This window comes from Yarrowia lipolytica, chromosome 1A (assembly GCF_001761485.1).
Source record: "Yarrowia lipolytica chromosome 1A, complete sequence".
NCBI lineage: Eukaryota > Fungi > Ascomycota > Dipodascomycetes > Dipodascales > Yarrowia > Yarrowia lipolytica.
The window spans coordinates 941113-953339 of record NC_090770.1 but is presented as its reverse complement, the minus strand read 5'-3'; the positions used below and the strand labels follow the sequence as shown (position 1 = coordinate 953339).

Below are 12227 nucleotides of genomic sequence, written 5' to 3'. Positions count from 1 at the left end.
TACTTACAGTACATGTTGTACCCACAGTAAGATCATCTTCGGCGAAAGAGCTACATTATGTCCATATATGCTCAAGTCATAAACGAGATTTTTGAAATGAGAGGATACAGTACATACTTGTAGTGGCAGACACCAGTGATACGCAGTTTGTGCGTTGCAGTAAAAATAATAAAATAATCATTAGTGAAATACATGTGCAGACACTCATCCTTCATGCAAACGAACAAGCCATAAATAATCCAACCCCCCACGTCCCCGCATCTAAATCTCTTTCAAGTAGCCCTGAAGTAACAATGTCTGGACATCACTTCGCCGAACAAAAAATTGCGAATCTTTCTCAAGGTTGAACACTCCGTATTCAGTTTGTACCTCGCCCACGCTTTGCAACACTCTAACATCAATGAACACATCGTTGGGAGGCTCCAATGATCCTGTCAGATCGATATCGGTGTACGGGCCCTTGATGTCAACAATGAGATCCTCATACGCCTTCATGTACTCCTGCTCATTACCGTTGAGGTTTGGTTCCTCCGTCTGTTTCCATGCGGCTTCATTCATACGCCGGGCACGCGTGAATTGATATGCCAACAAGCAGCGTTTGTCTCGTCGCATGGCGAGATGCTGTACCAGGAGGTTGCAATGGGCCACTCGATCTTGTGGGTCGTATCCCGGTTCATCCTGTGTCTTGTTGATGGAGGCATCCAGTTGGCGAATTTCTCGGCACACACCACGAACCAGCTCTTCCTGATACGCTGGAAGCAAATCAAGGGCAGCAGTTCGGCGCGAATCGTGCACCAGTTTGAGGGCCGTGTCTCCCAGCATGTTGGGTTGAAAAGTTGATACGGAAAAAAGCCGAAATAAATCGCGACGCGTTTTTGAGTTGGTGTGCAGATGGGTTAGGTCCCAGCCCATAAAGACGATCAGCTCTCCAACTACGGTTAAAGAAGTAGGGGACTGAGAAGAGTAGAGTCTGTGCCACTAATTATACCAATGCCTCAAGCCAATTCCAGCATCTTATATTAGTTTCCTCGTGGGGTTTATCAAGCTACAAGTAGAGTGTTCAGCACTTCACCAATCGAAACCTTAAATCCAACAAATTGGTTAATTACTGTACGGACGTGTCTTTTTCCAGATCAAAATTATCATCACCATGAAACGATCGAAACAAGCGACACTGAGTCGATTTTTCAAGAAGCCCAAAACAGGGGCCGACGCTGTGCACACCGAAGCGGTGATCGGCAAAAAACCTACAGACTCTGGTTCTCCAGCTGAGCAAAAGGACGCCAAATCACCTCAGCAAGTCACAGATGAGCCGCCCCTGGAGCCGGTGACAGTAACGACAGACGTCGTTGCCATGGACACGCAGCCTGATTTATCAATTGGATCTGAAATCAACTCCAAGTCTCGTCCAAAATCCTTGGCGAGTTTCAAGAGCGGCAAGTCAATTAACACTGATCACAACCCTGAGCTCAAGCAGAAGTTCAGAGCGAAGCTCGAGCTAGTTAGAAACAAGAATGATGAAGACTTGCCAGTGATTACGAAAAAGACGAAGCTGAACGCTACAGAGTTCCAGTGGTACGAAATCAAGAAGCAGCATCGAGACACATTGTTGTTTGTGCAGGTGGGCTACAAATACCATATCTACGGCGATGACGCAGAAATTGCTCACGCCCAAACACGCCTATTCCTCAGTCCAGGTATCACAAACCTGAAGGATATCGGAAACGATGGAGTAGTCCAACAAGGCAGCAAGTACATCAAGCTAGCCTACTCCTCGTTTCCAGTGCACAGAATCGACTTTTACACGAAACAACTGGTTGAGAAGGGATTCAAGGTGGGCCATGTGCAGCAGATGGAGGTGGCAGCATTGAAGAATGTTGAGAACAAAAAGGGACCTATGATCAGAGAACTCACCAACACGTTCACTAAGGGAACATATATCGAGAGTGGAAATGGGGGCAGTGTGAATGATGTGCAGTACTCCTCGTACTTAGTGGCATTGCACGAGAGCAAGGGGGACAAGCCTACTGTCACATTGCTCGCTACGGAGGTGTCTACTGGTGACGTCATCTGGGACTCGTTCAATGATGACTACGTAAAGTCCGAACTCGAGATAAGGCTTTTGACGTTAGCACCATGCGAAATTTTGAACTGCGGCGTTAGCTCGAGTACGCTCAAAATGTGCCAGAAGTATATGCATCGGAACAAGGGTCGACTGGCTGAGATGAATGTTCTTGAGGAGGAAGTGGAAGATCCAGATGCCCAGGTCGCACTGTTCTTTGAGGGAAAAGCAAATGCAGGTACTTGTTCTACTGTTCTGGAACTACCTGCCATGGTGAAAACACTGATCCTCGCTACTTCGCGCTACCTTACCCATTGTAAGCTCGACTCACTCTTTTTGTTGACAAACAACTTCACTAGATACACAGGCAGCTACATGCGCCTCTCGGCCAATACAGTGGCATCCTTGGAGCTGTTTGCTAATACCACAGATCACACAGCTAAGGGTTCATTATTCTGGGTTCTGAACAGATGTCTTACTGTTTTCGGCAGCCGTGAGCTCAAGAAGTGGGTATCGCGGCCTCTTACCGACAGAACTGCGATTCTTCAACGACTTAGTGCGGTGGAAGCTATCATCAAAAGCATATATGGAGCTGAATCAGACGAGCTGACCACGTTGATCAACAAGTTGGTGAAGCTCCTCAAACCTATTCCTGACCTTAGCAAGATGCTCATGAGACTCCACTACGGTCAGCTCAACAGAAAGGAGGTGTATTTACTGCTTCGGGAACTGTTGTTTGTTGCCCAAGAGTTCAAGCCTGGCAGTGGCGACAAGTACATCGACACCAACCCTGTGTTAGGTGAAATTTTTAATTCTCTGGGTATTCACGTGAGTGATATTGAGAAACTTCTGGAGGAGATTAACCCTGATGCAGCGCGACAAGACGAGGCTCTCACGTTCTTTGTGACCGACCCCCCGAGCTTGGTAGATCGCAAGAAAGACCTTAAGAAAGTGGAAGCCGAGCTTCAAATTGAGTTGCTAGCACTCCGAGCGGAACTCAACCGCCCCAAGCTGCAATACTCTTCCGTGGCTGGTATTGATTACTTGATTGAAGTTGCAAACAAGGACACCAAGAAGCTACCTCTTGAATGGACGAAGATTAGTGGCACAAAGTCTGTGTCACGATTCAGGACACCCACGCTCAACAGTCTAGTTAAGAGGCACGAATACTGCGTGGAGAAACTCAAGGCTGCCTGCGATATCGAGTTCAACATGTTCCGGTCGCGGTGTGCCACCCACTATGAGTTCTTCAGATCTATGGTTGTAGCCATGTCTCAATTCGACTGCCTATTTGCATTGGCTAAGGTCAGTGGACAGTCGGGGTGGGTCAAGGCAGACTACGTCGACGAAGGTGGTATTGACTTGAAGGATTCCCGCCACGTAATCACCGAGAAGCTGATGACCAATTACATCTCCAATGACATCAAAATTAGATGCCCTACCGTCGTTACAGGCCCTAACATGGGAGGTAAGTCAAGTTTGGTCCGACAGATCGCTCTATCAGTTCTCCTGGCACATATCGGGTGCTACGTGCCTGCCTCGAAGGCCCAGATTCCTATCACAGACTCTATCCTGTGTCGTATGGGGGCTCAGGATAACATTATGAGTGGCCAATCTACCTTCATGGTGGAGTTGTGTGAATGTGCAGAGATTCTCAGGAATGCTACCAGCAAATCTCTAGTATTACTGGATGAGATTGGCCGAGGAACCACCACTACAGATGGTATCGCGATTGCTCATTCTGTACTGAAACATTTCATCGAGCTTGAAGCATTGACATTATTTATTACTCATTATCCCCTAGGTCAGTTGCTTGATAGTGAAGATAGCAATAAGTGCGACCTCGTGCACATGGATATTACCAACACCAACCCTCCCATTTTCACATACAAGATGAAGCCTGGCAGTGCCACAGACAGCTATGGTCTAAACGTGGCTGGACTAGCTGGTATTCCCCAAGCTATCATCAACAGAGCCGAAGAAATGGGCAAAGATATGAAGCACGATGTTATGTATCAGGAAGGAGTGAGAATGCTCACTGATATCAAAAAGGTGATGTGAAAGATGTTTGTTCATCTACTTTACTTGTTGAATGCATTGATTGAATACTGTAACGTCTGAAAATAAGTCCCTTCTTTAGACGTCTCTCTGGTATCACTGGAAATGTTACCCAGATCTCACTGTACATACTGTACGATACTACAAGTACAAGTCCTGTAGCCACTTGTACTGTACATACTCGACATAATTCCTGTACATACACTTGTAATTACACAGATAACTAACTCAGACCAGGACGATAGCGCCGATCCTTGCAGATGTAGATTCAGGAGCTGTATAAACGGAAGACTGTGCACATTTTGGAAACATGATTATCGTTATATATCTACAAACATTACTACTTCTTCGCCTCCACCAACTGGTCAACCAGATCGCTGATCTGCCTTGAGTAAAGCTCCTTCATGTCTGCGATATCTGCTCTCAGCTCGTTGATCTTTTCCTCCTTTTCGCCGAGCATACCCAGAGCTTGAGATTCACGTTTTTCCATCGCATCTAGTCTTCCCTCCACCGCATCCAGCTTGATTTTGGACTCCAACAAGTCATCGTTTTCGGTCATCAGCCTCACCACTTCACGCGAGGCCTCGTCCTTTTCTCCGACCACCCGCACCAATTCCTCTTTGAGGTTACTGACTTCGGACGTGAGTTTTCGCACTTGAGAACTCATTCTTCCGATGACTTGGATAGAGGGACCAGTTCCAGACCGTCGCGAGTCTAGCTCAGTTAACTGATCGACATCTTGCAGCCGTTCAAATGAGCCGAAAGAGCGATCGTAAGAGAAAGAGCGGTCAAAAGTGTCAGAAGGAGATGTGGGAACACCCCCAAAAGGAGACTCTGCCTCCAGAGGAGATGTCACTGCCATATCTGCTTCATCACGAGCAGCAAGACGCATGTTTCGCTCCTCAAGCTGCTCTTCTAATGCCGCAATCTTGAGAGTAAGCTTCTCCATTTCTTCAGCGTGTTGGGACTTAGCAATGGAAGGCACCGAAACAGGTTCAGATACAGGAATGTCATCTTTCTCATTAGCTAAACATTCCTTCAGCTCTTCTCGTAGTGTCTCAACCTGTCGTTTGCTCTTGAAGATCTGCTCATTGACAGCTCCTAGCTCGTCTTGGAGATTAGCAATTTCTTCTCTCTCAGCACGCAGATCATTCTGCAATGCCTTGTTTTTCTTCATCAAGGCAGCCTCACGCGACTTGCACTCCTCCACTTCCTCCTCGAGCTTTGAAATCTTGCCCTGTAACGAAAGCTCCACACTTCGCCAGTTGTCCTGAGAATGAGAGTGCTGCGAGTTGAGATTCTCAATCTGGTTAAGCAGTTTAGCAGTATTCTCATCCGAGTTGCGGGCAGTAGCCTCTTCGTTCAGCCCTCTGTAGTGCTCTACACGTGTCTCGAGACGAGAGATTTCGAGCTTGAGATCAGCAATCAACGTCTGGGATGACAGAGAGGATGTGTTCAGAGTGTTTTTCAGCTGGTCGTGGGTCTCCTGAAGAGTCGTATGGGATGCCTGAAGGGTCTCTCGAGATCTTTGCAGTGTATCACGAGACTTTTTCACCTCCTCTAGATCATTGGATAGCTCTGAATTTTCCTTCTTTAAGGCGTCGCGAGACTTCTTGAGGTCCTCCAGCTCCACCCTCAACTCGGGATTGTCCAACTTCCCCGATTGTGAGACGTTCTTCTTCAGAATTTTCACCTCCTCCTTCAGACTCATCAACTCAGATTCCTTGCTCCTCAGTTTCTCCTTGACAGTCCCCAGCTCCTTGTCTTGTCGCGCTTTAATCTTGTCAAATCCCTCCTGCAAAGTCTCACCCTGCTTGACCTTGACCCGGAGCTTCTTTATCGTGTTCATGTAAGTAAGTTCTTTCTTAGACAGGTTTGTGCCCTCCTCAATAAGCAAAGCAATTTGCTTGTCCTTCTCCGCGAGTTTCTTGGCGCTTGCAGGGCTGTTTTTGGTCCGCTCAGCCTCCAGTCCTGCCAGAAGTACCACCTTGTTTTGCAACGAGTCAAGCTGTTCAGCCATTGTCGCGTTTTCGGTCTGGATCTTCGAAAGTAGGTCCGAATCTACAACAGATACAGACTCAGATACAAGCTCCTTAGCTCCCCTGGATTCTGGGGGCATAGACGTGTTCGAATCAGTTGGCGGGGTATCCAGTTTATCCACGTCCTCTGCTCCCTTGGCGTCGTCCTTGATGCTGACAGAGTCTGAGTCCGTCTCACGCTCCAATTCACCGGAGCTCCTTGGACTCGCACTCACGGCCCCTCTCAATCTCTCTTGCATACTCAGTCGCGGAGAGGGGGTTGCTTTCACATCTTTGGTTAGATCTGGAGTGCTGCTTGGCTGTGGGCTTTGGAGTTGGGAGCTCTGAGAGCCCTGTGACGTTTCCTCAAGCAATTGGTCGAACCTGCTCTCCGCAGTCGCCACCGCCTTCTTCAGGTACGACGTCCACTCTGTCGACATTAATGTGTGTGTTGAGTTATTACAAGTCCATCCATGTTTGGTACTACGTATTGAGTTTGGATAAGGTGCAGGGTTAGGTATACCCAAAATGAGTCCCCACTTTTGGGCTTACATAATCAATATGAGTAGCCCGTTAAAACAAGTTCAGCAAGAACGTCGCCACTCGAAGTACATACTAGGCTGTACTGTGTATTAACACTTGTACGTAGAACATGTACAACTTGTACAAGTAACAGCAAGAAATAATTTCCAAAAGACCATCTCATCGCGTAACATCATCACCCTCCCAAAAGCTTGATCATTATCAGAGAGGGTTCTGTACACTGATACGAGGTGTGCTTAGTGTTGTCGAGAGCTGCAAGGGTTCGTAACATTTCAAGAACAGTTTCACAAACAGCCACCCCCAGGTTCATGTTAACAATACGGCCCCAAGATCTCCACAACATTCCCTATACTTCTATTGAGGCTTCTCGAATAGCCCATTTGGTTGTCTCCATGTAACTAGTTACACAGCAACAAGGTTTAGTTTAACAAAGAACATGGCTAAAATAGTTTAACTAAACTTCGGGCCACACCTGGGCGGGGTATATAAAAAAAGGGAAAATAGTGGGCCATGATGAGGATGTCAACAGTGGTGATGGAGAGAACGCATCGAACAAAAACAGGACGTACCAAATAGACAGAATCCGAGAAGAAGATGGAGATTTATTAAGAAGTCGAAGGTTTCTAGATATCATCAGATTTGTAAAGGTTCAGAACTTTCCCCGCGTCGTTTCCACATATTCCCCAATTCTCTGCCTGCCTCACCACCAGCCCCAATTACAAGTGTAGTTGTCTGAAGATATATTTAAAGACCAGGGAGGAAACATGTTACTGTAGATGGAACGTCACGCGATAAAAATGACCATATCACAGCGGCCAGTTTTGAAGATCGATACCTCATGTTTCACTACAACATCCATAGAGCAGAGCAAGCTGGACACGCCGCCAAAGACACCCACAGGACCTATCATGTTTGCCACCTCAACGGCGCCCACTACACCCATGACGCCTACACAGCAGACTACACTATATGCGATTCCACAGCCCACTTGGGCACCGCTGAGAGTCTCAAATCGTGTTCCAATCTATCTGTCTCGCCTTAACCCATCACCACCACCCCCATTTCAGTTGTACCACCCACAAACAGGTCGAAATTGACAGTACCGGCATTTGTTCATGCTGTCTGCATCCACACCGATAGCCGCCCGCTGACCATGCCAGAAGGGCAGTGTCTCAGACATGACCCGCTTGAGCTCCTTGTAGTCAACAGGGGCTTGAACCACGGCAAAAGACTGTCGTTGGGTGTAATCCGAGAGTGGGTAGAGATCCTGGTACTCCTCAGGCACTCGATCTTCCGATCGCTTCACGTACTCTACAGACACGGTTTTCGCTAGAGACCGGGGCTTAGGCAGCTCGTCGCCAATCAGCTTGATCAACCCAGATATCGAAGTCGGGATTGTGTCGGCTGGTCCACTCTGACCCTCATAAGCCGCAGAAAACTCAGACCGCACATCTGTATCAATGCAAATGTCGTCTCGCAGATACTCGCCCATAGTGGCGTCAATATCACGACACATGTCACTGAACAAGTAGTGATACAGCATTGTCTGGTGAATGTGTGACGTCATCTGGGGCTCCTCAGGGACCGAACGACGATATGTGGTCTTCATATCACAAATGTTGAGCTTCTTGTTCCTCCAATAAATCAAATCCATAATTCCAAACAGACGTGTATTTTTGTAGTTGCCAAAGACCGGGATCTCACGAGCCATAAATGTGGGGCTCATCTCAAGTTCATTGACCGCTGGAGCAGAATCGGTTCTCAACATGCTGAGCTTCAGGTACATGTTCATCAGCTTCTGGTACCACTCCTCTGTGGGAGTTGTAGCTGGAGGGACAGGTAAAGACACCTCTGTAGCCTCGTACAGACTATATTCAGCCATGTTGTGGACTTGAGCTCCCCTTTCCATAGCATTAGTGGGTTTTTCTTCCTCCACAGCCACTTCTGCCAGCTCATACAACGTGCGCACTTCACAGAAGGGGGCACTAGCTGCTGTCACACTGACCCTGTTGCTGCCTGGATTCTTTAGCGCCTTGAGCTGCAGTGGCGAAATACGCAGATATCCCTCTTCAGTTTTCTCTTCCGCCATTAAAGGAAACAGTCCGCTCCTATCCCTCTGGAGCCATGGCCTGTTTCTGAAATCATATGATTCCAGCCGATCTCCGTACTTGGGGAGGCTTGGAGCGGCCACCCCTGGGCTTGATTTGCCCCACACGCGACCAAAAGACCCTCCACTTCTAACAAATCCACTCATGGGCAGATATCACGTTGTTTTGATGTCGATTTTTTCTTGCGTCTTAGTTTCCAACTCCGCTCAGTCGTTGCGCCACCAGAGAAGAAAATGCACAGGAACCGAGAAAACCAAGCAGGTAATAGAACGCCTTTCGTGAATACTCTCGCTCTTCCTCGTCGGTTCGAAAAGACGCAAAAATTCGTCGGATATTGATGAGAGCCATTAAGTCGGGTGCTGATGCGATTGATGTGGCCCGCCGTTCTGATGAATCTTATTTGGACCAGTGCAGATTAAAATTGTTTATTGCGGCGCCTTAGGGTTCACCGGTTTAGGCACACTCTGGGATGAAGGACAACTGCGGCAATCTGAGAAGCAAAAAAAAAGGAGTATATATATAAAAATAGAGACTCTGACATCCTATTCCAATATACAAATATATTATGTATATCTTAACGTCTGCTGGGCACTACTTGAATTCGTCCTCTTCCATAACAATGTCTTCCACCACCACGCCATCCTCCAAAGGGTCAACCTCCTTGTCTTCACCCTTAGGGCTGAAGCTGATGAGCTCCATGTGAATCTGTCGACGTTGGCTCGCCAGAATTACAACCTTTTCCTCCTTGAATGCCACCCGCCACACCGAGTCAAACGCCTGGCTGAGATCTCGAATGTACTGACCTGATGCCATGTCCCACACTCGCACACGCCCATCAGAGCCTCCAGACACAATTCTGTTGTCAGAGAACTGCAACGAGGTCACAGACCCATCGTGTGCAGCAAGTCGCTGAGTGCAAGCTCCTTGTTCGAGATCCCACACCCTGATGGCACCGTCTGAGCCACCAGTGACCAGCGTCTTGTCCTTCATCTGCAGCTGCCCGACCAGAGAGGTGTGTCCCTGCAACACAAATATCAGATTTCCTGTGGCGGCGTCCCAGATACGCACACTGGTGTCCAGAGAGCCCGTTGCAATACGCTTTCCATCAAACGCGAGCGAGTAAATCTGCGAGTAGTGGCCCTCGAGTGTGTGCAGACACTCGCCTGTAGAGATTCGCCACACCTTGGCCTTGAAATCGTAGCTTCCTGAAACACAGATGTCACCCACCACCTCGATGCATCGTACCGATAGGTCGTGACCAATCAACTCACGAAGGCACACACCAGATCGGATGTCCCACACACGTAACGTGTTGTCACGTGAACCAGAAATGGCTGTTCGCTCGTCCACCATCTTGAGGCATCTTACCGTTGACGAATGTCCCCGTAGAATCTGCAAACACTCGCCGGTCTTGAGATTCCACACTCGTACATCTCTGTCACATCCTCCACTGACGAGCGTATCTCCCAGAACTGTGATAGCCCACACTCCCATGACGTGACCGAACAGCGTGTGTATCAAACGGCCGTCTTCGGCAAAGACGTAGATGCGCGAGTTGTCCAGCGCAACCACAATGTATCGACCATTCATCTCCAGAGATGTAACCACAGCCTGGTCAGACGTCACATGTTTCGCTGCGAGTCTTCCTCCCTTGTTCCATGCAGCATCTACTAAGTACTGGTGTTTAAAGTGCGACCGGTAGCTCAGAGGAACCTGTCGAAGTGGCTCAGGATCGTACATGGACTCGAGCACGTTGGAGTCCACCTCCATATTCTCCGGCACGTTGGGTATACTAGCAAGACGACTGCTCTGCCTGTAAGTGATGCGTTGAGCGGCACTGAGACGTCTGTACTGGTGTCGTTCACACAGGGTTTTCCACGTCTGGTCGTCGCTCAGAATCAGATGCCACAGCCGACTGACCTGACTTGCCTTACCGAGTGTCTTAGGGTCGTCAACGTAGCTGAGGATTCGCAGCGAAATCTCATAGGGTAGCATTCTGAAGGGGTCTCGCTTCAGCAGAGGAACAACGGCCTCGCTGAGATACGACAGTTCCTGGTGGTGCGATTTGGAAAGAATGTGATCAAAGAAGCGCTGCTTGTGTTCATGCGACAGTCGAGAGTAAACTTTGTCAAAGGTTGTAATGAGTTGTCGTAGTCCGTCACCTGGCGTGTTCGTCGACCGTGACTCGCCGTTTTGTGACACTCGGTATGACGGTGTAGGCGAAGGTGCTGGGGTCGGTGGGGACGCCGCGTCGAAGTCTGCAGTGGGGGTAACTGCTCTGTCTCGACCTAGATAGGCCGAAGTGGGTGCAATGAGCATCTTTTTCGATTTTGGCATTGCGGTGTGGGTGCTGGGGAGGGATTTATGAGGTTTTGATGTTGTCGTGATGTCAAAAGAAAGTGATAGCGTAGACCAGGAAGATAGAGTTTAGGTGGAGGTCGCCAATGTGTGGTTGCGATGTGGTAGAAAAGTGAGATCGCAGTGGCTGTCGGACTAAAAAGTTAGGATGATGCTGCTGGCGTGTTGTGCTTTGTGTCCGGTCGGCTTTTCACTGACCATATTATATTACTGTAGCCTTTTTCGCTTGCCTCGTATCGGTCTCTCTGACCCGTATGTGCCTTGCCATTGTTGCACAACTTGCACTTACAGGATGTGCACTACTGCATTGTCACTGTTACACCGCGCTAAGATGCCACACCACATACCGTTTTCAGCCAGGAGCCGGATATGACTTATGCCGTCAATCTCACCTGTCCTCATATATCTCGCACATTTCCCATCTTCACGCACATCACACACTCTTCCGGTCTCATTTCCGCCCCGAACCTAGTCTGAGTTTGAAAACGCCACTAAGGTTGGTATATTCGCCGGATTTGGAGACGCCCAAAAAAACGAGTGTGCAAGGTCAGGCGGATAATATATTATTGCGGAAAAATGCGCGTAAAAAAGATACTGCTTACACTCTTTTTATGGATGTTTTTCCCGATTTTTGATTCCACAGCCTGATGTTACCATAGCATTAGCGTGGGCCAGCCCATGTGGGAAATTGCACCTCTGGAGGCAGGGGCCACCCCAAGCAGCAAACTCCACTTGTGGGCTGCATGGTCCAATGTGGGGTGATACTGAAGGTTCTGACTAAGCACACGTGATGGTGAAATTACACACGAATAAATGAAAATAAATGCCGGATTAAACATGCCCCTCTCGCCCTTAATTGTGTCACTCCTAATAGTCCCCCTAAATACATTTATTATCTCAGAAATGAGGCACCACCCGATTATGGGGTCTCCGCACACGTTGTCAGGCTTCTGCTCACTCAAACCACCACCAACATCACCAAGAACCATATTGCACCGTGACAAACCAGATTTATCTGTAACCATGGCACAGAGTTGTTCTACAATCGATGCATGCAAGTGTTTAACAATACGATTGTCC

At 48.3% G+C, this 12227-nt stretch overlaps 5 protein-coding genes and 1 pseudogene across 5 annotated transcripts; 1 reads left to right on the top strand and 5 right to left on the bottom strand.

The window, feature by feature from the left end:
• Positions 1-261: 261 nt before the first annotated feature.
• Positions 262-912, bottom strand: YALI1_A09524g (uncharacterized protein; the record flags this gene model as incomplete). The annotated part of the gene is made up of 1 exon (XM_499917.3): positions 262-912. One exon carries the CDS (start codon positions 910-912, stop codon positions 262-264), a length of 651 nt encoding a protein of 216 aa, XP_499917.2.
• Positions 913-1150: 238 nt separating this feature from the next.
• Positions 1151-4123, top strand: YALI1_A09522g (uncharacterized protein; the record flags this gene model as incomplete). The annotated part of the gene is made up of 1 exon (XM_499916.3): positions 1151-4123. One exon carries the CDS (start codon positions 1151-1153, stop codon positions 4121-4123), a length of 2973 nt encoding a protein of 990 aa, XP_499916.3.
• A 337-nt stretch (positions 4124-4460) lies between these two features.
• On the bottom strand, positions 4461-6578 carry YALI1_A09467g (uncharacterized protein; the record flags this gene model as incomplete). Its single annotated transcript, XM_499915.1, has 1 exon — positions 4461-6578. The coding sequence occupies one exon, from the start codon at positions 6576-6578 to the stop codon at positions 4461-4463; it is 2118 nt and encodes a 705-aa protein (XP_499915.1).
• A 1166-nt stretch (positions 6579-7744) lies between these two features.
• Positions 7745-8935, bottom strand: YALI1_A09444g (uncharacterized protein; the record flags this gene model as incomplete). The annotated part of the gene is made up of 1 exon (XM_499914.3): positions 7745-8935. The coding sequence occupies one exon, from the start codon at positions 8933-8935 to the stop codon at positions 7745-7747; it is 1191 nt and encodes a 396-aa protein (XP_499914.3).
• Positions 8936-8978: 43 nt separating this feature from the next.
• On the bottom strand, positions 8979-9137 carry YALI1_A09442g (Misc non-coding, similar to Saccharomyces cerevisiae YJL127C-B; ancestral locus Anc_1.226; annotated as a pseudogene).
• A 243-nt stretch (positions 9138-9380) lies between these two features.
• On the bottom strand, positions 9381-11126 carry YALI1_A09422g (uncharacterized protein; the record flags this gene model as incomplete). The annotated part of the gene is made up of 1 exon (XM_499913.3): positions 9381-11126. One exon carries the CDS (start codon positions 11124-11126, stop codon positions 9381-9383), a length of 1746 nt encoding a protein of 581 aa, XP_499913.3.
• Positions 11127-12227: the final 1101 nt, after the last annotated feature.